The 24749-nt window shown below is 43.3% G+C and overlaps 1 protein-coding gene across 2 annotated transcripts in view; it reads right to left on the minus strand.

The window, feature by feature from the left end:
- Positions 1 to 24749, minus strand: part of LOC133494960 (adhesion G protein-coupled receptor L3-like) — a 125612-nt gene that overhangs the window by 8493 nt on the left and 92370 nt on the right. For both annotated transcript variants that reach the window (XM_061809274.1, XM_061809273.1), the window contains 8 exons: positions 19724 to 19907; positions 18641 to 18763; positions 16670 to 16875; positions 15892 to 16068; positions 10559 to 10768; positions 9726 to 9946; positions 7147 to 7213; positions 3949 to 4040 (listed from right to left, as the gene is read on the minus strand). In XM_061809274.1, coding sequence (XP_061665258.1) covers positions 3949 to 4040; positions 7147 to 7213; positions 9726 to 9946; positions 10559 to 10768; positions 15892 to 16068; positions 16670 to 16875; positions 18641 to 18763; positions 19724 to 19907 — 1280 coding nt within the window. The remainder of the gene's footprint in view (positions 1 to 3948; positions 4041 to 7146; positions 7214 to 9725; positions 9947 to 10558; positions 10769 to 15891; positions 16069 to 16669; positions 16876 to 18640; positions 18764 to 19723; positions 19908 to 24749) is intronic.

Genomic DNA, 24749 nt, shown 5'->3' on the forward strand with positions numbered 1-24749 from the left:
TAAAAGTCAGCATTCCAAAGAGGGTAGTCGGATCTGGTCAAAATGTAGACTTCTCCCAAATTTGGGGGTTTGGGGGTGACATTTCAGGATGAACCTAATATGCACTTTATCCTTTACTTATGACATTGCGAGACCGAGACGACGGCAAACAATTGAGCGACGGTATTCTGCCGCTGCGAGGCCTCAAACAGAATGTTCTCGGAAGAAAATGTGGCAACGGAGGGAGCGGAAGAGTCACAGAAAGGCGTACAAGTCTACGTTCTAGGAAATGTTCATCTAAAACATTCCACTGTTCAAAAAGGTCAAATTAAGCATGTAAACGTTGACGTGCATGTTTGGTTCAGCCCGAAAATTCACCCCAAAGATTTTCGGTGAGTAGTTTATGTTTCACTTTGTGTACTTTTGTATTCTTTGTGTCTGGGTCCTGGAAAAAAAGGCACAAACAGTCACATTTGGCTCCGGAAATTGGCCCCAAAATACAAACATCAAGGTTGTTCAATGAAGGGGTGTGTGAGGTGGGGGTTATGGCACAAAAACAAATGAGATGACAAAAATGTGAACGCACTTTTCATCTTCGACAGTCACACTAGACGATCATAAAATTGCGACTGTGTGTATTGGACAACGGCCGTCCGTAACGTAAAATTTGTTGAGGTACCAGGATACTAATTTACATGACTAGTTGAGATCTTTAAGGAGCACCTCTACGATGGATCGACTTTGGGGAGAACAGCTGCAAAAAGTTTTTTAATTGCAAGAAAAAAAAAAAAAATCGTTTGAGGGAAAAAAATAAAACTATACTCCAACAATATTGTGAATATTACGGCTGGAATAAAGACAGAATGTTGGAATATCAGAAAACCGATCCAGCGCAGTGAACCACAGTGTGACATCTTTTTTTTTTGTTTGTTTTAAACACGGAATCACACAGTCTCTTACAACCTACTTCTACTTCTTTACCTGACACCGCCCCCCTCCGCTCTTAAAGGGCTACACTCGTGATTACAAACAGAATACACACCCCCAACTTTATATCTGCGGGCATGACTGGTGGACCACGCCGGCAACTTTATATCTGCGGGCATGACTGACCACACCCGTACATTTTTCAAATGCGAGCGAGTGGCGCTCAAGATACAGACGCAATTGGATTAATATTAACACTCGTGACTTCCGTTATTCGTTGGACAGGGTAGGGATTTGGGCTCTTGGGTTTTTGTGCGTTGGGGCGGATCAAATGGATGGGCAAGGGTTTTTGTCTTACTTGATCTTGGGTTCATAATCCTGATAGCTGGGCAAAAAGAAAAAAAAAAGAAAAAAACAAGCAACACCAAAAACGTGAGGGTATAAAGAAGACATGCGTCACCCAAAATGTCTGGCGGGGGCAATGAGGGGAACATCGAGGATATAAACTCACATCATCCACAATCCGACATCGCAAGCGGCATTCTCGCGGAAGGATTTCTTTGTGATTTACAGCCGCTTGCCACCATTATCTCTACTCACAGGAGCATCGAGCCACCGTCGTAAACACTGGCAGACCTTCGCGTTTAAAGCACCAATAAATGGGTCATGTGTGCGGCAAAATTGGTGATTTATGAATTCGCCATCATTTTCCCAGGGCTGTCTTAATGACCTGGCGGGAGAGGGTACTTCATCAAGGCGAGCGGGACGTGAAGAGGGGGTGAAAACCACAGCGTTGTCCTCTAAATAGAGGTCATCAGGACTACTGACTGCAGCACAAAGTTTGGCTCGAGCAAAGAAAAAAAAAAAAATGGGCAACAAGCAAAATGTGAGGCGCAGGTAAAATTTTTGGAACTAAATATTGTGCTGCAAAAAAGTATTTTTTAACAATTTTCAATCAAGGCACTGCGTGGCCAAGTACTTCATGACCAAAATATGAGTTATTAGTGCAGTTCTAGACCACTCCAATGAAACGCAAAATTGGACTGTTACTGTTAAATAAATAAATAAATACTATGGAAAGGGTAACAATAAGGTACAATGGACCAAAAATGAAATTTCTATCAATTTCCCCTCGCATTGACGTATTTGGCGAGAGAAGCGGGGCAAAATATAATTACGCGAAAAAAACAATTGCAGAAAGAAAAGTTGTTGTGGGTTGTCCACACGGCAAAAAAAAAAAAAAAAAAAGCACCAGATTGCTATTAATTTTCCTTTCAATGGATCGATTTGATGACCCAAAGCATAACTAAAAAAAATATGTAAAAATCACAATAATAAAATCTGTGTATTTCTTAGGAGGGGAAAAAAAAAATCAATTGGGAGAAAAAACATACTGAACATCCTGTTGGAGGTCCAATGAGGGAAGGGGGGGGGGCACACACATCAAACACAACATCTATTGGAATCTACGCTGAGGAAATGCTGCGTCTTACCAGTGCAACTCAACAATAACGCATCCGTCGTAATAACGGTGGCTAAAATGAGGGGAGACAAATCAAATCAAGATGACAAATGTCAAGAAGACGAACACGAGAAGCAAAATGAAGCAAAGCAGCGTGGCGACATCGCGGCGCGAGGCGTGACATCAAATTCAAAAGCGCTTTCAGACGAGGCCGACGGGACGAGCCGAAAGTCCCGACGACGACGTGGGCAGCCGTTCTTGTTTACACGCAAACCGGAACAACCTTGACTCGGCCGTGATGATGAAATACAAGCACAGATTGGAGCCACAGTTGCTGTCATTTCTTTGAGTAATGGGCTGTTCCTTGAGAAAAAAAAAAAAAATTAAATAAAAAAGCCTGTCAGATGAATGAGGGCTGCCAGTTTTCCAGCGGTGACGCGGAACGTCGCCGACTCTTTTGAACTCACGTTAAGAGTACGACTTAAGGCGCATTAGGGGAGCTCGGTGTTATAAATCTTCACCCCCCCCCCCCCCCCGAAAACGATGCGATGTGTCGGAGAGGGCCGGAGGAAGGCTTCAGGACCCAAATGGGAAACGCGGCTTAAAAGTGTCAACTGTTGTATGATTTTTTTTTTTTTTTTTTTTGGGGGGGGGGGTTGGATCACGTATGTCTTATACAGAAAGTCGTACTACAAAAAAAAAAAAAAAAAAAAAAAAGAAAATTTTGCAATTAGAGAGCTGGGACAAAATATTATTTGGAAAAAAAAATAAGGACAAAAAAAGATAAGGTCTTTAAATTCCAGATTCATATGTGTACAAATTGCAGCCCCCATAATGAATTATATAGTTAAACTAATGTCTTTGTGGCATTTTTATTTTGACTACACGCCCCTGAAACGTGAGTAAAAATATCATGAAATTCTTATTTATTCATAATACTATGTGCCTGGTTTAATGTCAACGTGGGATCGATTCCCACTCAGTGATGGTGTCGATATCTACCCTGTGACTGACCAGTTCAGGGTGAAGCTGGCTGGGATAAGCGTCAGCTTTCCCGCAACCCTTGTGAGGATAAGCATCTTGGACAATGACATGACTATGTGTCTGTACACACGTCTGTAAGTACATCAACTGTGTCTGTCTGGAAAAACTCTGCCTTTTCCCCTTACTCTGCGGGAGCCGTTCGCATTAAGTCGCCTCAAGTTGGAATCTTTGAATATTTTATAGACAATATGAAGTGATAATAGTTGCAATTTTTTTTTTTTTTTTTGCAAAAAATGGATCGCTGTAATGTTTGGTGCAAAAGGAACTGGTCGTCCATGAACGAGATGAGTTCATTTAAGCCACAGTCATTTTCTTTTGTGAAGGCTTTTTGTGTGGTGGCAAAATGGGAATTTTTTTTTTGTTTTTGTTTTGTTTTTTTTTTTGTTCAAATGATCAAGAGCAAAGAACACAGGCTGAACTGCGGCTTCATTAACCGTAAGCATATAAAAGGAAGCTTCCTGCAGTGCCATTTAGAAGGACTATTTCTTGCTAATAGGATAAAAATAGGAATATAAGTGCGATCCGAGTGCTCTTACTTGATGTTGTCCAGGCAACCGGAATCGGGCTTGAGGATGGCCGTGTGATGGAACATCTTATAAAGCGCGATGCCCAGGAAGATCACGTTGAGCTGCGGGAAAGAAGCCGAGACGCATCCATTCATTTTAAATCCGAGCACTTCGGAGCGCAAAGCCCGCCTGCCTGCCCCCTACTTTGCCAAACAGAGCGCAAAATTCTACGAAACCTCCATCATGGTACAAGGACCCCGCACCCCGCCGAACGCGGCCAAGGATGACAGATGCGTACATGTAAGAGCGAGCCTTTCCACCTGACTTATTCATTCGCATCTCATCTTAGTCACACGTGAAAAAATATCATTGAGACGCACCTTAAAGACACCCCACCATCTTCCCTCGCGGCAACTGGGAGAATCAAAGTCCGCACAGACAAATATCCGGACTCATTCGCCCGGAACTGCGGCAGAACTAAAACTATATTCTCGTTGCGTTTCGCTGACTACTTCGGCCTGAAATACTCTTATCAAATATGAATTATATTCCATTGAATTAATTTTTAATGCAGCATGTGGACTTCTAAGAGAAAAGAGGCACGAAATTGGACACTTGTCAGGCGGAAAATGGCAAAAGGTGTGACGTGTTGGTGCCTCCTTTGAAATGGGGGTGAGGGGGGTGTTAGCAACATCCAACTTTAGAAATTAAACCTTGAAAGCATGTAATACAAATTTAGATAGAGTTGAACCTCACTTTCCGTATGATTCTGGTTTCCCTTTGTTTTTAATACACCACGTGACTCTACCGTTAATTTTCCTGTCAAAAGTCAGACCTTCCAAATAAAAACATGCAAACAAGAAAGTCTTGGGCCACAGAGTATCTCAATTAACAGTCACACGGAATAAACAAGCGGAAAATATTTTGAGTGGAGCTGCAAAATAATTACCGGGAGGCCAAATAAAGTGGGGGGGGGGGAACTGTTAGTATACAGGTGAACATTTATTTTGAAGGCCTGTCTTTTGGCAGGATGCTATTCTGATGTTGCCCTAACTTGTCCCAGTGTTGCCGAGCAGACTGGGAGGGTTGTTGTTGTTGTTTTGAGTTGTTAGAAAACGTGTTGCGTGATTGAATCTGCCTTCTGCCATCTATTGAACAATTTTTATTGTTGTGAGTCCCACACATTTGATGAAAAAAGCAAGAATCATTGTAGAAATGAGGAAAAACACTCCGAAAATGTCTTTTGTTGCTCTCCTGCTCGCTTTATAAGCCAGCAACAGCCCTCAATAGAGGTAGAAAATGGTACTTTATCTGCTTCATTTGTCGTTTATATTCGTTCCACTTTGTTTTTGGATGTAAATATTTAATTGTTTTCTATAAGAAGTATTTTTGTTCATATCTTTGTGCGTCTGGAACAGATTAATAGGATTTCCATTATTTCCTATGGGAAAATACCTTTTGGATTTTGTAAGATTCTGTTTCCGCAGCAGATTAATAATGAAAACTGAGGCTGCACTGTACTTGTTCTCGGGGATAAAAAAAAAAAAAAAAAATGTCCTTTTTCATGTTTTCCATTCTTTCTATTTGCCTGATTTTTCACATTTCCATTTTCGGATCAGAATCAAAAATACTCAATGGAAAAACAAGCCAGGTTACAGAAGACAACCAAGTAATCAGTCACTTTTCATTTTTTGATTTCAAATTGAAATGGGACAGCACAAAAGGTGTGATTCAATTTGACGTTCTTTCATGAAGCTTTGCCATTTTAGTGAATTTTTTTTTGGGGGGGGGGGGGACGGAGGTGGCAAATTGGAACACCGCTCATTGCACACAGCCAAAATGGCTTGAAAACAACGACAATAAAAAAAAATAAAAATAAAAATAAAACCCTCATAATACGCCATTCTTCTTGAGCTAATTCTAAGGATTCTTGAGCCCTTTTTAGCAGCACCTCTAGCTGCTTTAATTGGATTTGCGCTCCGGCACACCAACATTAATATTCTCCTTGGTACATTGACGAGAGAAAGGAATGCATCACGAGGCAACCGCGGGGATGTTTTTTTTTTTTTTTTTTTTTTTTTTTTTGTTGTTGTTGTTGCGCGATTCCTCCCAAAAGTGGAGCGTGACGAGCGCACGTCGTGCATGTCAGGATTTAGCAAGTGAGTCACAGCCGGGCAGGAAGATTGCTGCTGTAGATGGTCCAAGTGGGATGAATCCAGAATCTTTTCTGACGTGCCTGATCATCTGCAGAGGTGAGATTGAAGGCAACCAGATTTCCATGTGGTGAAGGGAGGGGATGGCCAGGAATAGTCTTGGCATTACTGTTTACTCGTATTATTCTGACCAATGAAAGGCCTTTGCAAGAAAGTAGAACAGTGCTTCCCAAATGATCCAATTTAGTGCAAATTATGTACAATATCTTAGTACGTCTATCCATGCCAAAGAAATCATGACGGGCAGAACATTTAATTGCCCTGCCACTAAATAGAAGACACAATTAACATCCTCCTATTAACAGAAGATATGGCTTCAGATTTGTCCCCAACTAAAATCAGGCCGCCACATCACAAAACCTTGGAAAGTAAATGGAGAAATCAAGTCCCGGGATTCTTCACTAGGGCGAAGAAGTAGTCATCAAGTGCAAAGGAGTTACCCAGTTGTCAGTTATCCCATCTTAATTCGTTTGCCGTGAACCGCCGGCGTGAACCGAACAGCCGTTATGAAGCGGTCTGATCGATAAATGTGAATCAGAAAAGCGTCAAAAAACAACAACAACCACAAAAAAACAAGCCATTGTGTTGTTATCTTGGCACAATGGCCTTCTCCGTGTGTGCCTGTGAGGCGAGGAAACAGGATGATGACTGAGAAAGAAGCTCGCGGAGTTGGTGGGTGGATCAATCATAATCGCAGTGTGGATTACTGTAACGCCGCATACTGAGCAGAGTTCACTCTCTCGCTCTCTCCCCTCCCTCTCACTACAACCCCCCCCCCCCCCCCGACCCCCCCACCTGCAATTGGTCTCCGCCGGCAACTGCGGCCTGGTGACAAACTGCAATATATTCTCTGCACCCTCATTCGTTTTCCTTGACGTCTGCGTGCCCGCCGGTGGGGTCCGCGCTCAACAGGGTAGAGGGAGGGAAGAAAAAAGATCTGTGTGGCCCGTTTATGCGGCGACCCGCACGTTAAGCAGGGTTAACGAACACAAGGTTGGGGGTGGGTCACACTTACCATAATTATCAAGGTTGCCGGTCCGATGAAACTCCAAATGAAGTAGGTGTCAAGGCGAAGCCAGCAACTGCAACAATAAGAACATACAAGGGTGCTTGTTACGGCGGATGACGCAGTGGTTCTGAAACTGGAGTCCGGGAACCAATTACTCCACTCTTGTTTAACTTTAAATTGCAGGCATGTTTATCCTTGGAAAAAAATCTGTCCCTTGAAGAACCAAAAATTGTTCGAGGACACCTCGTGTGCAGGCTGCCTCTCTTGCAGACAGTCGGGTTGATTGAAGTTGCCAACAAAGCGAAAAAACGGCAAATGGACGAACATAAAGGCTGATGAAGACCACAACTCAGCCCGATTCGCTTTCAATTTGCCGGGTTAAGGTGGCAAATTACCGTCACAGATGATAATTTATGGACGATTCAATTAGTCCCAGATTGAATCCCAACTGTATCACTCCAAAGGAATTGGTTCGACCTCGACCCAGACCCGCATGCGCGCCCGTTAAACCCCGGCGACAAAGCTTACAAGCTCGCACAACTCTGTGTAGGCACTGCAATTACGACAATAATGAAACCGCGAGCCCCCCTGACCTCCTACCTCATAACGTGCAACAAGAAGAAGAAGAAGTAGAAGAAGAAGAAGCAATGAGCCGGTGGATGCGCAAGGATGGAAAGTGACTCATGGCTTGAGGTTGAATTATTAATTATCTAATCTCCGCTGCTTGCCGCAAATAGACACCTCCATTTTTGGGTGAGGGTAAAGTGACTTTCTTTGTCCCTCACAGGGAACAGTCAACATCCTCAGTTAAGAGGACTGACTAGAAATGAACCTTACAGGTTTATAGTTATGGTCACTGCTAGTGAAGATAAATTCCCTCTCAGTGATTGTGGTTGTGAAAGGACTGACAACTAACCGGGGACTAGTTGAAGGTCAACAACATATCAGCATTTTGTTCCAAACAACCATCAAATGATTTTGACCAAATAAAAAAAGCAAGACTGGTGTTCATTGTTTATCACAACTGATTTACCTTGGACGAGGTCATGGTGGGCAAAGTCAAATCCGTACAGTGGTCTTGTAATCGTTCTGTCAGGCACAACTGATCTTTGAACTTTCTGCGATTGTTTCTCTTCATTTCAAAGAATAGGGAACAGAACATTTGCAAGACTTTGACTGTTTTTCTCCAACGGACAGGGTGGAGCGTGGGGTAAGAGAAGTGGTGGAAAGCAAGTTAGCCTAGTCCAGCGGATGGGAACCCTTCTATCGTTGGTCCAGGACAATCTTACATGTCAGTAGTTGTGGTTACTGAGAGGGAAAATCTTGACACGGGTGACTTTCCAGAACCAGCATGGGATTGGAGCTCTGTGACTGACTCGTCAGTAGTCAGATAGGATCGAAATTGGATAGGCTCCATAGAATTCTCGTGCACTGAAACGACACAAAAGTCCGGACCCGCGCTGGACTGTGAGTCAAGGTAATAGACCTCTGACTCTTGCTTTGGCACGGTTCCCAACGAGGTAGCGGTACTGATTCCTACAGTAAAGCAGCAGACAAATTTGAGTTGCACACACAACGTGTTTACGCAGTTCGGCATTTTGTCTCCTACAGGCTCGACGGCGCTTTGAAAACAAGAGCGACTACTTTATCAGAAGTGACAGGGCTTGATGCCTCTCCCTGAGACAAGAGCCCAAAGAAAAACACACATGGACGGCGTAACGAAGAGGAAAAAGCGCAAACAAAAAGATGCGCTGGCAGCTCTTCAAAGCGCGCCACCACGTGAACCACTGTTACATATCACGTGGAAGGCTGTGTTGTTCATTTTTGCCTCCTTCCTTAGATCACAGCCAGATTTAACGACTTGGTGGGCGGCGGTGAGCTGCAGGCATGTCATCTGCTTCAGCCTCCACCGGTTTCTTCTTTGACTTTTGGAGAGCGTCAAGTTTCTCTCCCAAGTTTCTCTCCAACGGTGTTACTTTTCCCAACGCATATCCTTTGAGGAATCGGGAAGAAAACCGTGGGCAGTTCAAAACTGCCTACTGTTGCCAGAGGGATTTTTCGACTTAAGAGTTCCACGGCACCAGTCTGAAGGTAACAAGTCATTCAAAACCTCCCCTCATCCTTCAACAGCCTTGTGTAATTGTTCCACCGGTGGCGGGCGTTAATTATTCAAGTGAGGGTTGCGAGCAATCACCACCATCCATCACCACCAACTGAGGCCCTGCCCGTCTAGAAACGTACCAGCTTGTGTGTGTCATGAGCAGGAGGCTCACTGCGTGCCACCTATCACACACAATAGGGAATACGTTGGGACAAAGAACGGAATAAACTCATAGCTCAAGGCGCCACAATTAGTCTTTATTCGAAACAATATTGAGAGGTACTTATTTTTCTCAGGTGGGTGACGGCACCTATCGGCTATATGTGGTGCAAGGTCTGTGAAAGGAAATTGCTTATTTAGGGCCTCCTAAGGGATAATGCCATTTCATTAAGTGGATGATGTATTTGGCTACTGACGGAAAAAAAAAGGGATTTTGTTAGTCTGAGTCAGGCATGTGTTCTATATACTGTACAGTGTTACTCACACTCTGTCCGTGCCGTAACTGCGGTAGTCCACGGCAGCCGAGACGGCCACAACGAGGGCCGGGAGCCCGTAGCCCACCATGTAGAAGTAGCGCCGTCGCGAGTGCTCGCTCTCGAACACCTCGACCAGCAGGATGTAGAGCTGCACACCCTCCAGGAACATCCACGTGAACGCCGCCAGGAAGAAGAAGTGCAGCAGGGCAGCGAAGACGGCACACGCGATCTGAAGGCCGCAAGTTTGAGTGGATTGGAGTGAAGATTTGAGTAGGTTTGGGGTTTTTTTTGTCATCCTCTGCGTTTTTGCCACGTCAAGCTAATCCGCCACAATCAGAATTGTCGTCACGTTTAAATTTTGGAATGACTAATCGCTAATGGTTTGTGTGATTGCAACGGCACGATGGCGGTTTTAGGAGGTGGATCCAGTTTTTTTTTGTATACCAAGTAAAGGCTCGGGTACCAACTTCATGGCCCGCCAGTATGTTTTGGGGAGCGGTATGTTGAAATGCTTACATCGGTGCCCCCTCTGGAACATTATATAGTGCGTACATGGCCTGGACTAATTATGTGCGCAGTTGAACATTACTAGCTTATTTTGTCCCTGAAATTGATTCAATTAAACGTGTGAAAGCTTGAGTGGACATTAATTGTGCTCCGTGAGAGAGCCATGAATCGCACCCATAAAATCTTATGGATGGCAAAAAGCATTCCCCTTTAAACGCAGAGGATATCCTCTTAAGGCATACGGATGGTGCGGAAGACTACCTTATCATGCTCAAAGATATTTCTATTCTTTGGATTTTTTTTTTTTTCTTTTCTTTACAAGTATGGTTTTTACCGGCATGTCGGTCCGATTGATCCCGACGAGGAAGAGGGACTCGGCGATGAAGAGGCAGATGCACAGGTTCTTGTGGATGGTGTTGCGGTCGCTCTGGAGGCCCCGGAAGAAGCAGAAGGTGAAGAGGCTGACCAGCAGGCACACCAGCGAAAGGAGGATGCCCACCCAAGTGATCACGTCCAGGAGGATGTTGTGAACCGGATCCATGTTCTGGTACGGGGGACAAAAAAAAAAAAACGAAAAAAAAAAAAAAAAAACAATGTGCTTGTATGTCGTTCCTCACCAACAGTGATAAAGCTCCATGGTTGATTCAAGCTGGGACATGATTAATGATCTAAAAGTATCGGAAATGTTGTCTCTTTATTGAAGAGATTGAAATGGAAAAAGTACCCCAATAAATTTTGGGGATGAGGGGGATGATTCGAGTATGTGTTTGCTAGCATAAATCCTGGAAGAATCTTTTTAAAAAGTCAGGCAGAGACTGTCTGAGGATTTCCCATCTAGATGCTCCATCATTACCTGATGACTTGCTATCACGACATTAATCGGTAAAACAGATGCCAACATCTTTTTAAGAAGTTATTCCCGCGTATGAAGCTTATGAGAGTGACATCTTGATTTATTCACGAAGCATAATTACTGCATCCAAATAGTCTGGTCAGCTTTTGAGGCGCCTTAATTTCCCAGAGGGTGAGTCCTCTTTTTCAGGCTGCTGGGCATTGATTTAAGAAAGGGGGGTAAAAATAAAAAAATAAAAAAAAGTCTTCAAAAGAGAGCCATACAAGACACATTGCCACCAAATTTTTACTATGTATACAAGACAGATGGATGATGCAAAACTGCAAAATATATTTTATTTACCGGAGTCTTCAAAAATGCGGTCCGATTAACAATTGCTATGTGGCCAGAGAATAGCAGCGGAGTCGCCCCAAACGATAGCCGCGGCGAAAAGCCGTTTGTGCCGCCATGCTCGACAGGTGCGAGGCTGCCCGTGTTGATGCGGCGGGGTGACGCTCGCTTCATCGCATTGTGAGAGCGAGGACCCCGAAGTCTCCGGGTGTAGTGAGCTGTACAAGCTCTATCCATCACACTCTCACCTTCAATCGAAAATGAAAAAAAAAAAAAAAAAAAAAAAAGAACGCAGCAGAGGAAGGCTGCTGCAGAAACACGGCGAAGGGCAGCGAGTGTATCTACACCTTGGTGATGGATTTACTGTGAAACGATTTCTTTATTCTTGGAGGTGGATGATGGCTGCGAGCCACTATGTCTCTGCTGGGAGGGAACGATGGTTGGGGCACAGGGGGTGGGGTGGTGTGGGCGCGCGTTGCGGGGGAGGGGGGGGGGGTTCACTGCAGGCGGGATGCCAAATGATGCAATCTGCACCTCACCTCACACAAAAAAAAAGCCTCATTGATGGGAGTCCACAGAGGCGTCTCGAAAGTGGGCGGCCGTCATTTTCTGGCATTCACTCACTGTGACACAGGCCACAATGCTACTTGGGGAAATATACGGCATATATACAATAAGCAAAATGGAATTCAGTTGGCATTCCTGTCATGTAGGATGTACAAAAAAAGTCTCAACTTGTCAAGCATGAAATAACGGCTGGCATTTTGACTGAAACTGACCTATCGTGAGTAGACCTACGAAAAATGTGGTCATGTGGGGTTGCTTCCACCCTCTGCAATCTATCACCCAACTATCCCCCAAAGCAAGTTCGTCTTAGCGATATTAAATTTTTGTTGGAACCTCTGTCGTGAACAGAGAAATAAAGTCTCAGGGTCCTATGACTGAAAAGACAAAGTAAGTCGGGCATTTTGGTTCGAAACGGCAATTTTTTTGGCGTCCTTAAAAAGTAAACTTGTCTGATTGGCGCTCCTGTTTTTCTACATCGTGTAATTATATCCCCCGTGGATGCGTAAACAAATCCAACGTAAACATAACTGCGTCTTCCAGATTATTTCTTTCCTTTCCTTAGAAATGATCGGCATTCCGCTTTTGATGTGGCGCCAACGGCAATAACCTTGAGAGGTCCTCGCTTCTGAGCCTTGAGACATAAGCGCGGCAAGACGTTTGAAATTGGTGATAAATCTTCACGTTTGGCCACAGGACTTGGCGCTCTTTTATGATTCCACACTCCGAGACGTGGTCGACCGGCGTCGGGTGAATGTAGCTTCGTTATTCGCCAGGAGCGTGGATTCGCATAACAGGAAACAACAAGCCGCGTGACTTTTCTCACCGCCGATTGCTTTGAACAGACCTTCTTCTGAAACGTATCTATTACGGCCACTTTTTGAATTTAAATGCTCCATTTGTGACAATGGCCCTTTGAAATTGACTCTTAAGAAATATAGCTCAGGTGGAATCGGCCCGGAGGGAGCTGCGAAGCCAGCGCTAAGTGCCACTGTTCTCGACGAACCAGTAAGTCTAAATCAGTGGCACATCCCACCGGATGATGGAGAGGGTGATATTTGGGGAGCATCCATCACTGTCGTCGCCGGAGTATCTCCGCTGTGGCGGCGTTGGAGCGAGGCGGCGACGCCAAAAGGACAGTCAAGGTCGCCTTTGTTTGCGCGTACGTCGGCGGCGCCGATGACAAGAAGGTGAGGACGGTAAAAGGTGCGCCGTGTCGGTACGGAACACGGATGCCCTCCCGACAGCTGTTCCGCCCGTCATAAATCGGTGGCCTCGAGTCACACGACTCCTGGCTGCATTTCAACTGCGTACGGGCAGATTTACGTGTTGCCAATTGGATTGGCCTCATGCTGAGAGCGAGCCTTTGAGCGATAAAAGATGACTTCCTTTTCATCGCGCCACACACTGCAAACGGAATGCTTTGCTCTCCGAGCACCTCCCCCCATTGTTGTTATAATGAGGACCAGGACCAATAATATCGCCCGTACTTTTGGGTGGAAATAGCTCAGACGGCGCCGCTAGTAAACAAACCCTTTTTATGTCATTGGACCAAGGCCGAGGGAAAATGGGAAATGGCTTCAATAATGATTTTCCTCTCGGCACTGTAGTTTGAACGTGACAAAGATGGTTTTGTGAGGTCAATTGCTTCCAAGGGAGGCCGTTGTTTACATTTCAACAGGTAAATTGATGCAAAAACAGACGCTGTGGAAATTCAGACGCAGTCAACATGCTCAATGAGGGGCGAGCTGATTGACGAGTCTGTTGGTTTGATGAATGGCAGATTTCCGTATTACCCGAGATAGTGTCCGTTCCTTGAGTAGACGCCATCCCCCAAGAATGCTTAAAAAGAAGATGTCTTGTAAAGAGTTAATATTTTTTACTTTAACTCCGGGTGTTTGAATACGGTCACTGACGTTGCTCGTTTTATTGGCCTCGCGGAGGTTATTCCACATGCATGGGGGCATCGATGCAAAAATCTGCCTCCAGTTGCCTTGCGTTACTTCGAGGAATGATTAGACGGGAATTGCTTGTAGATCTGAGCGGTCTTGGCTGTGTGTAATTGATGAGCATGTCAGTTATGTGCTGAGGTGCGAGGCCACGCAAAGCTTTATAAACTCGGAGGCAGACTTGAAAATCAATTCTCGTCTTGATGGGGAAGGGGTGCAGGGTTTTGAGTTCAGGTGAGATGCGTTGCAATTTCTTGATGCCAGCGAGAATACTTACAGCGGCACTTTTAATTAAATAGTCTGTGAACGCTTGAATTTAGGAAGGCCAGTGACTAAACCGTTAAAACAATCTGCTTGTTATTAATGTGTGGATTCATGTCTCTGAATAATGAGTTTTAACAGTACACCTCTTTATTTGGAAATAATTTTCAGATGGTAAAATGCTGATCTTGTGATGTAGTTAATTTTGACATTAAAATTGTCAATGATTAGACTTCCTTGCTTCAAGTTTACTTCCAGTCATGGGAATTTATGATGCGCTGCGATTTTATATCTGTGAGCCTGTGCTCCAAAGATTAGTTTAGTTTTTTTCTTTATTAAAAAGTCTTCCCTTGGTTAATATAATTGCGACGCTGTACGTGGGACTGCAGACCAGATAGATTACCAGAATGGCGTGAAATGTAAAGCTGTGAGTCATTTTGCATCCATCCGTCCGTCCGTCCATTTCCTGTACCGCTTATCGTCCCTCGGCCTTGGGCGTGTTGGAGCCGATCCGGGCTACCTTTGAGCGAGAGGTCTGGTACGGTCCGAACTGGTCGCCAGCCAAACGCAGGACAAATATGGGAAAACAATAATTTGCACTCCCGTTCATACCTGCGGGCAATTTAGAGTCAACCTATCATGCGTGTTTTGGGGATGTGGGAGGTAACTGGAGCACCCAGAGAAAATCCACGCAGGCACGGGGAGAACATCCAAAATACGCACGAGCAGGGCTGGGATCTCAACCCCGGTCCTCAGAACTGTGAGCCAGTTGTCTGCTGTGCCAGATGCCATGGTAATTCATGTTTTGTATTTTATGCTGCATTACGACCTGAGGAAGGGGAAGGATGTCAAGAGAATAATACTGGGCCAAGTGTTGACCCCTGTGGGGCCCCACGTGTGATGTTCTTCCTGTGGAATGCTAAATCTTCAATAGATATGACATGTTCCTGCCATGTAAGTAGGTTTTGAACCAGATTGAAATGGGCCAGTTAATATGAATCACTGTAGGATCCCTTTCATAGGATTTTATGGTCAATCGTGTCAAAACTTTTGATGACACCTGCTTTAAGCAATGCGGGAAATGCAGCTGACTTTATATTTCGGACCTTCATTGTTAACCAGTCAAAAGTTTAAGCTGGAAGTCAATCAAAGCAGCAGGTTGAGGACATTAGCTGACAATATTATCGAGTTTATGTTACCTCTAAGCCATCGAAGTGTGCCATGGCAGAAGTCAAGTTTGAAAACATTGGATGCTTGAATTTGGGATCTTTTGGCACCGTAGCGCTTTGTCCAACAGCAGTGATTTTCTTTTTGAGTACTGAGGAAAATTTCTCACGAGAAAATCATTTCAACGGGACGGCAGATGGTGGATTGATAAATTTGTCAACAATGAAGAAAAGCACTTTATTATTATAATTACTAATATAGCCATTTATTATTTTGGATGACAAAGGCTGTCTATCCTCTTTAATTGCTCTGTCACCTTCATTCGGTTTTACTTTATAAATGTCGTTATGAACTAACGTTTGTTTTTCCTCCATTGTCTCTCCGCGTCATTTATCTAGGGGATGGGGAAAAAAAAACATGCCCGTTTGTTTGTTTTGTTTCTCTTCTGTTTTCTGAGAAATATGCAAAGCGAGACTTTGATCTGACGCTATGAGGCTAACAAGCGCTAAACCGTCGGATGGCAGTGCTTTCCGTAACGCCTACCTTGACTTCCATGTGAGCCATGAGGACGGCAAAGTTGGTGAGGTGGGTGCAAGAGCAGGTGGTGTGGGTCCTGTTGGTGCCCAGCAAGCGGCAGTCCTGCGTGGACCAGAAGCCGGTCATGGTGCGCTTGGAGTAGCTCCAGAAGGAACAGTTTGGGTTAAAGTTTTCCTCGGATTGCTGCAGGAGAACGGACAGTTTGTGAAAATGTGCTTTTGATGATGTCATACCATTTTGAGACCAAACTGCTTGTCGTTTTGGAAAATGTCACTTTTTTTAGTGACTTGTCACATAGTTTAGATGGGTATACTGTTTCTGTCTTTTCTTTTTTTAATTTACATTTTAGGACAATCACTTGTTTTGTGTATACAATTTTTATTAATGAATTAATAAACATATTTATTGTATAGTATAAATTATATTTTTTATTTTTAATGATTTTATTAGAAAAACTGATGTAATTTTCAAAACAACTCAATGATTGTTTTAACTGTGCATTTATTTAGAAAAAATATTACATTTGCATTTATAATGGTAGTAATAATATGATGACACTATTTACAGTATCCAAGCATCCATTTTCTGAGCTGCTTATCCTGACGAGGGTCGCCGGGGCGCTGGAGCCAATCCCAGCTGTCATCGGGCAGTGGGCAGGGTAAAACCCTGAACTGGTTGCCAGCCAGTCACAGGACTCAGGGTAATCTGGCCTTGCCTTGTGTTTTTAACCTTGTTTTTTGCCACATTTTGGATACTTTTTTTCACGTGATGTGCACTTCTGTACCTGTACGTGTCTGATGGTAAAGATGACCGGGTCGGAAAGGTAGACTTTATTTGCGTCCTTGTTGATAGCGGCCGTGATCACGTGCGAGTTCACGATGACGGAATAATTGGCCGCCACGGGATCGCTGCTCAACTTCATGCTGGCGTTTTCTGTGGACAGGTAGAGGCCGATGTGCTTGTACAGCACGAAAGCGATCCGGATCTCACCTGTGGAGGGGCAAAGAACACTGCACTTCAGCACCTAAACATTTCAAGCACATTCTAGATTCTTGTCTGACTTTCACCGTGTTGGCATTTTTCTCCCAAACCAAAATTCACCCTGTAATCCTAATCTATGGAAAACTGGTCTGATCTCAAATCTAAAGCAACGCAATGGCACGATCTATACCGGTTTGTTCGGCGTTACAGTGGTTGACAAACACACTGGCCGAGCTCCTCAATGAAATATGTACATGACGTATATAGGCAGGGAACTGTCGTATTCCAGTTGACGCACATAGACGTCCATGGCAGTGAATGAGTTGTCAATGAGTTACGATCAAAACGCGTTGCAAACAATACTATCTTAACCTTGCGCACCCCCTGGACAAAGACGAGCGTGAAAACACAAACTCATCGTGTCCTCATCAAGTCCCTGAAAGGAAATGTTGTTAACACCGGAATGCAAAGAAATGCGCAGTTAAAATGCTCACAGCAAGAGCAGTGACACCAAAGCAAATCCGTGTGCTGACAGCGACAACAAAAAAAAAAAGAAAAAAATGGAAAAACCATCTTGGCATCAACAAACAATTTCTTGAAATTGCACATTGTGGTGACCGCTGGTATATTGGCTGCGGTGACAAAAGAGCGCCATTTTCCCCGTTGATCATCTCCTCCCGCGCTCATTCATATTCGCCCCTCCCTGCGACTCCTGCCTCCATCTCACTTTTCAACAGCAAAGTTCCCCCCGCTGCGACGTCGATCGCTCAGCTAGATGAAAGGAAAACAATTTGGGTCATATAACATGGGGAAATATATCCCGCCGCCCTGCTTTAACGACGGCTACAGACGTGGGCTTTTTATCGTCCCGCTGAGCGGCGACCGCATTTGCATTGAATTCTAAAAATGGCATTGTTGCTGTATGTAAGCACCTCATTTGCACAATGGAAGCAAGACCGCATTTCTGCGGCTCCACGTGCATTCGAGTCTAATTATTAGACGACAAGGTGACTCAAAGGAACCACTGGATTGTTGAACCGAGCAGCACCGCGTGACTATTGTGCTGCTATGATGCCATCATATTTAGTGTATGTACAGTACGCAGTGGACAATCGCACTAGTAACAAATATTTTTCTTGAAATACACATTTCTAAGGTGAAAAAAAAATCGGGAACAAGCGGGGATAAACTACCACAAACCATTTTTTTTTTTTAAACACTAAACCAAAAAACTATATATATTCTTCAAACTCAAGGCCCGGGGGCCACATCTGGCCCACCACTTAATTGTATGTGGTCCATGAAAGCGAATAATTTATGTCAACAACTGTGATCCTTGTTCAAATTTCCATCAAAATGTCGGATTAATAATAATAATAATAATGAAAAGAAGCATGCTGAGATATTGCAAGCCTTTTTTTTTGTGTTAGTAACTTGAAAAATAGTTGAATAAACCCTTACTTTTTAATTACCGTTGACTTTTAATTTCAAAATTAGTTATCCATGAATTTGTCATGTATACTGTAAGTAATAATTACGATGCAACATTGAAATTATATGGTTTCCCAGTCATGACGGCCCTCTGAGGGGAAACTGTACCAACAATGTGGTCCGTGTAAAGAACATTTGAAACCCCTGCAAGTGTAGAATATCGCGAGTATAGGATATGAAATGATACATTATTTGATACGATAACATTAGGATTTAGAACAATCTGGGATACAAATACAATAGAGCACGATCGGCTTGGATCCAGAAGGCCAAAGTTACTTGCCGTTTCTTCCATGCTGCTTCAGCGTGTTGGCCGACAGCTGGATGGAGCTGCCCTGTCCGCCCGTTTGCGGGAATTTCAGGTCGGGCAAATTCCCGTCGGTGCTCATCCGTACAACCTCCAACTCTGCGGAAACAATTGAGCCTCGATCATTTGAGGAAATCCAGCAGAATCTGTCTCCTTCTTGTTTATTACTGTAATATAGGACACCGAGGTGTCTTAACAATTCCCTATAATCCGTGACTTCCTTTTTTGGATTTCAGTAGCATCTCTCTTCAGCATCAGCCCCCTCGCGCTTGTGCAAAAATGCTTTAGGCTAACGCGCTAATCTGCAGGAATCTGGAGGCGAGACTAGCGCACCCAAGAACAGACAAAGGGCATCAGTTTCTCATTTCTCTAAAAAAAAAAAAAAGAGAAATGGATCAATAATGGTAATGATCGATAAAGTTGCACTTGAAATGGACCACCTTTTCCTGCTTATGTAAGGGGTGGTACGGCGCAAACAAGAGAGGCGAGGCCTCGTAAACATGTCGTCGACGTGTAATTAACAAGCGTACCGCCGCGAGATGTAAAGTCTCCCCCGGGTCGAGCCGCTGTCGTCTCGTTCACCTTCGCAACGAGCCCGGATTTGCCCTAATACTCGGATGAATTGTGCGGAGGATATAATAAAATCCATTTTATTAATTCAACCTCGCTGCCACTTCGCGACAAGCCTCGAGACCTATATTTTATATTTTTAAGTTGCCATGGTAGCGTGGGGCTTAAAACTCAGAGAGAAGATTCAAGGCTGAAACTTCTATGGTTTCAATTACTATTATTATTATGATTATTATAAAAATGATCACTCAACGTGATGAATTATTGGGCGCTACATGGGCTCTCTGTGTTCTGTCGATTTGTTAGCCCCTCAATGGTGTTTTCCATAATGTGTTAGCATTAAGCTAGTGGGGGCATTGCAATCGGCACCTAATTGGGGTATCTGGGGAAATATTTTCAGTGTACATGGATCCTCGTGACCAGTGATGGTGATGATAACTAGAGGTGTCTATGCGAGGGTAGAAGTTCCCCCCCCGTTTTTCTACTCACGAATGTTGTCCGTGTTCTCCTGCACGATGTCGGTCTTGAGCAGGTTGTCTGCGAGTACGAAGGCTCCCTGCTCGACCGTGTCCAGCAAAGTTGTAGCGGCTCGCAGCTGCTCGCCCGTGCTCAGTTCGCGCCACGCCGCCTGAGCCTGCGGCTGGAGCAGATTGTTCACCGTCTCCACCATGGCCTGAAAGTGTTAAGACCTCAATCTGAGTCACTTTCCCTCACATCGAATACATTTTATTACATTGTATTTACATTGGAACTAGTGGAGTAGCTCGTTATCTCGTATGCACAGTCATATAATGAAAAGAAATCTTTTTGATTTGATTAATTTGAGAATTAGCTTTGTTTTTCTTATAATATTTACCAATAACCTGTAACAGTTTTTTTTTTTTTTTTACATTTTTTTTGCCACTATTTTTTAATTTTTTTTATTTTTTGTTTTCGGGGGGCAACCCCCAAAAAGGTTATTGAGTGTTTACCCCCCATTTATTCAAGAACTTTTGTAGTTTAAAAAAATAAATGGGAAAAAAAAAATGCACTGTAGATACAAACAGTTTATGCATCATGATTTAATGCTTCAATTCAACTCATTGTGCTGCTCCTTCTGGTGTGCACACCTTGGCCACGTCGCGGATGTCATGCAGACAAATAAATGCGTCACGACCGTTCCATTAAGCTAGTGGGGGCAATCTTCAGGCAAAAACGGTGTGGTTGTTTTAAACACAGGTGCAATTCTCTTTGCTTGATAGATTTAGCATAGATGTGAACTGGGAGTGGCAATAAACAGCTTGAAGCCTGTTTTTTTTTTGATGAATTATTCACAACGTGCCGAACTGCTGCTCATTGTGAATGAACAGAGGTGAGCTCGCTGCCTTGAGTCATTAAGTGAAGCGCACGTATGGCAAGGTACCGCTGTTCTGTAAACCCCATCAAACACAAATCAGCGGCACAGCAGGGGGTTGACTGTACACACTTGACTCTGTATGACATATAAACCGACAAATGGAATTATTAAAGCTGTAAATGAAGCAAAGGCCGCTCGGAAGACAAGTTCCAAGGAAACGCGGTTCTAGGCGAAAGTATTTAATGGCTATGATGGATTCTCTTCTGTGGCGACATTCCCGTCACATAAAAAGCACTCGGGTGAAAAATGCCACGGCGTCGCGGCGCGGCAGCCAGCAGATGAAGCGACCATTTACTACCGGGATAACTATCCGGCGCTGGTTAACGCCGGCAAGCGTCCATTAGGCCCCCCGCTTTAATCTGCCGACAACAATGCTGGCGCGGGTAAAGCGGGGGAACATACCGGAACATTTGCAAGACAAGATGAAAAATTAAGAGCCATTAAAGATTTAAAAATGCCAATGGCGATATTTGAGCATTGAATGCTAATTGGATGAACGCGCGCTGTTCATTTCAATGGGGGCGGCGTACTGTACATGTTGGGAAGAAAGAACTCCAGCATTCCCTTTGCTCTTCTTCATTAGGCAACTTTATACACACAAGACAGAAAGGATTCATTTAAGTAGATTTTTTTTTTTATTTTTTCTTTAATCAGCCCATTATGAAATGGACTTCGGGAAATGGCTCTGAAAATGAAGTCAAAGGTGATAAGCGGAATCGTTCGCCGGGCTATCAAATGAATTCCGGATCCAAACGGGAAGGAAAGCAGTCTGGCGTGAGCTCATACTGATCGTTTTAGATGATTGTTTTACAAAGTGCAACTAATCAAATTAAAAAAAATTTTCGCAGCAAAAACTACTAGAGAATACTGCTATTTTTTTTAAAATTCTTTTATCAATTTACTGTATAGTTTATCTGATCCATTAAATAGATTAAAACTAATTTGTAGAACCTAAACCCACTCATATGAAGTACTGCATGGTATTGGAAAAGAGGCACTCGTTTTTCATTTTTATACATAGTCACCAGGGCCTGTCATCTCTGTTTTCCGTCAACAGCCACTGTGGTGACTGGTTTCCCAGAGTTACTCGCCACTCAGCATTTTAACCAGCCCAAAATATATGCTGCATTACTGCAGGAAAATGAAATAGTACACCATCAACGAGGTGACGAGTGAAATACAACCTGCAAAAATGGCATGGTGGAACTACTTGCCACAGGGTGAAATTCATCAGCAGCTGTTAATTTTGAGTCCTGTTTGGCGTTATTGTCATTTTCATGGCATTTCAGTTGTACAAGGTATGGGTGATGCGTGTTGGGTTTTTTTTTTTTCCTGCAGCGGGGCATTTATTTGAGGTGTGTCGGACCCAATTTGCGGATCACCGTAGCACCAATCTGGAAGCATTGCAACCCCACCGACAGCATCTTGACACCTCTGCAACACGGATGTAATGATTCATTATTTGCAGCTCGTCTCCAATTACAGCTTATGCGCGAGAGGCACAGGTTGGCTTGCTCTCGATTAAAGAGGCTTTTTTTTTTTTGGTTTCCCCCCCGCCCCCCTGCGCCGCTAGATAATTGACATTTGGCTTGCCTTTGTTCTCTGCAGCAAGAAATAAATGCCCCGAATGGAAGATGATGGACGTACAGACCGAGTTTGTGTTGGTTATCACGCGGATAACGCACCGCGGTGCGTAACGCTTACAAATGTCTCCGTGCAACCAGACGACGATATATTCATGATCATTCAGTCACTGCATATTATTTGATTTATTTTCAGTCGAATTCGCTAAACTGGGGCATCGGTGCAAATAAAATAAATGAAATGTAAATACAATTACAATCAAAAAGCATAATTTAAAGTATATCATAAAAAGTCAGCATGTAGTATTTTATTTGTTGTATTATTATTTTGTATTTTTAATTATATGGAATTTAAATGGATGAATTCAATTGAAATACAGCAAAAGGAATTTAATACAATAAAAAATTTAATCAATTCAATTAAATTTGAATTCATCTAAATCAAATAATTATAAAAATGTATATAATATTGATTTTTAAAAATATAGCTAAATATATAAAATACATTAATTAAAAACAGGATTTTGCACTCTTTTTACATTATTATATATTCTATACATCCAAAAAAAATCTGGGTAATAGTGAGGCTGGGTAAAGTGCACCACATTGTAGCGAGGCAACAATGTACATCGTTATCAAAGACATATTTGTGACATTCTGGATGTGACTCGTTTTCCAATTCATGAGCAAGCATTGGCATCAGTTGAAATAAAACAGAAACAAATATAATCAGATTTATAAAATCACAATGTTTGAAAAAAAAAGTACATTCATTTAGTTTGAAAGTAATAAAAAGGAGTGATATGATTCCCAAATGATTTTTTTGAAAATTAATTACATTAAAATTAAAATATAGGAATGGTGATGCAATGTTAACTGATATTTGTGTTTCTAGCTTTAGAATTGCTCCTGAATACTTTTCTTGTTTTCCCCTAAAGGTGTCCTGGCATCTTCTTTTTTGTTTGTTTGCTTGAGGGAATGCTCACAATGAAGCCAAAGAACGAACGATGAGCTGGTGTGAAGCGCTACAACGTGTCCTCCATTTAAATGAGGGAAACATTAGCCACTCGCTTGGTGCCGGTCCATGCCGGCCTGTTCTGTCCTCTCTTCTATCTGCGCTGTGCTCATTGATGAAATCAACTCATCGGTGGGAGGGGGGTCTGGGGAATTGATTTCCTATCCTCTTCCCCTCACACCACCTGGAATTCCCCCCCAACTTCCCATCCCCGCTCTTGGATGCTCGCAGTCGATTTCTCTCGGTGACGTTGACGTCTCCAAATGAGGAACAAGAAGAAGACAAAACAAGGCGGGGCAGCTCATTCGCCCCGTCCTCTTAAATTTGACGAGTGGTCGCGTCTGCCTCGTTTTGACCTACTCTGCTTTACCTAATTGCTTTGTCAGAAGCTGTCTGGTTTATTGCCCTGGCGACGACAGCGACACGAACGTGCTCGCGACGATCCGGCGCAACGTCAACATGAGCGCCGCTCGGGTCAGGTTACTATACATAATTCTGTCTTGATCACGACTATGTATTTTATGGCCGATCATCGGAAACTCAAAATGTTGTCGTGTGAGCCATCTGCCCAGTACATTCTTCAAATGTGCTCGCAATCGGATAAAATCCACAAGACCCGGAAATGGGTGGGAGACCCCCAGAAACAGCCAAAATGTATGTGAGATTGGAGACTTCCTGTTAGTTTTGCATTGTAATTGAGACTTTACTGTGGGTCTACCAATAATAACACACAAAATTTGCTCTTGCTTAGAGAAACTGTTGCAATGGCAGATTTTTTATTTTTTTTTTTAGTTCTACAGTTTAACTGGCAATTCCCAAGTTTTGCTGCCATACACAATGACAGAAAATCGAATATTTTGTTCACTATGCACTGTGGCGTCATCCAGATTTGTCTTGAGCAGAGATTCACAAAATGTGGTACACGGGCGCTCTCTAGTGGTATGCGAAAGAATCACTTAATGTAAATAAACAATGAAATATAATGAATAAGATTGTACCACTGCAACAGCTGACTTCAATTTTTTACCGTCCAGTACATTTTTTTTTTCCAAATGTACAGAGCACTTTTTATTTCTCACCGACATACTTTAAGTACAGTTCCGTTTTCATTTAAGTTCAGTAAATGTGATTTTTCGGAGTAAAACTTTGACTACACTGGTGGTCAAACATCCATTTTAGCAGGCTTGGTGTAAAACGTTTGACAACCACTGGCCGAGTACACAACTTTTTTCGTGATCGGACAAAATCTGTCGGGCGAGTTCACTTGAAGTGCACCTTGGGAAGAGCCAAAATGAGCCGGCGCCAAACTAAAACGGCCGACTCCCTGTTCGTTTTACAGCAGGGAAACCTTGAGACTTTTTTTTTTGTGCCTCTACGCATGAGGGACATGGACATTGACTGTCGCTCAATGCAACTGGATTCAAGGAAGGAATTTATCACAAACTTTGGTGTGTAGGATCGTCCTCACAATGGGGATTTGTTTTTGCCCTTGACTAAGAAAGGGACCAATAACTACAAAAA

This window comes from Syngnathoides biaculeatus, chromosome 21 (assembly GCF_019802595.1).
Source record: "Syngnathoides biaculeatus isolate LvHL_M chromosome 21, ASM1980259v1, whole genome shotgun sequence".
Taxonomy (NCBI): Eukaryota; Metazoa; Chordata; class Actinopteri; order Syngnathiformes; family Syngnathidae; genus Syngnathoides; species Syngnathoides biaculeatus.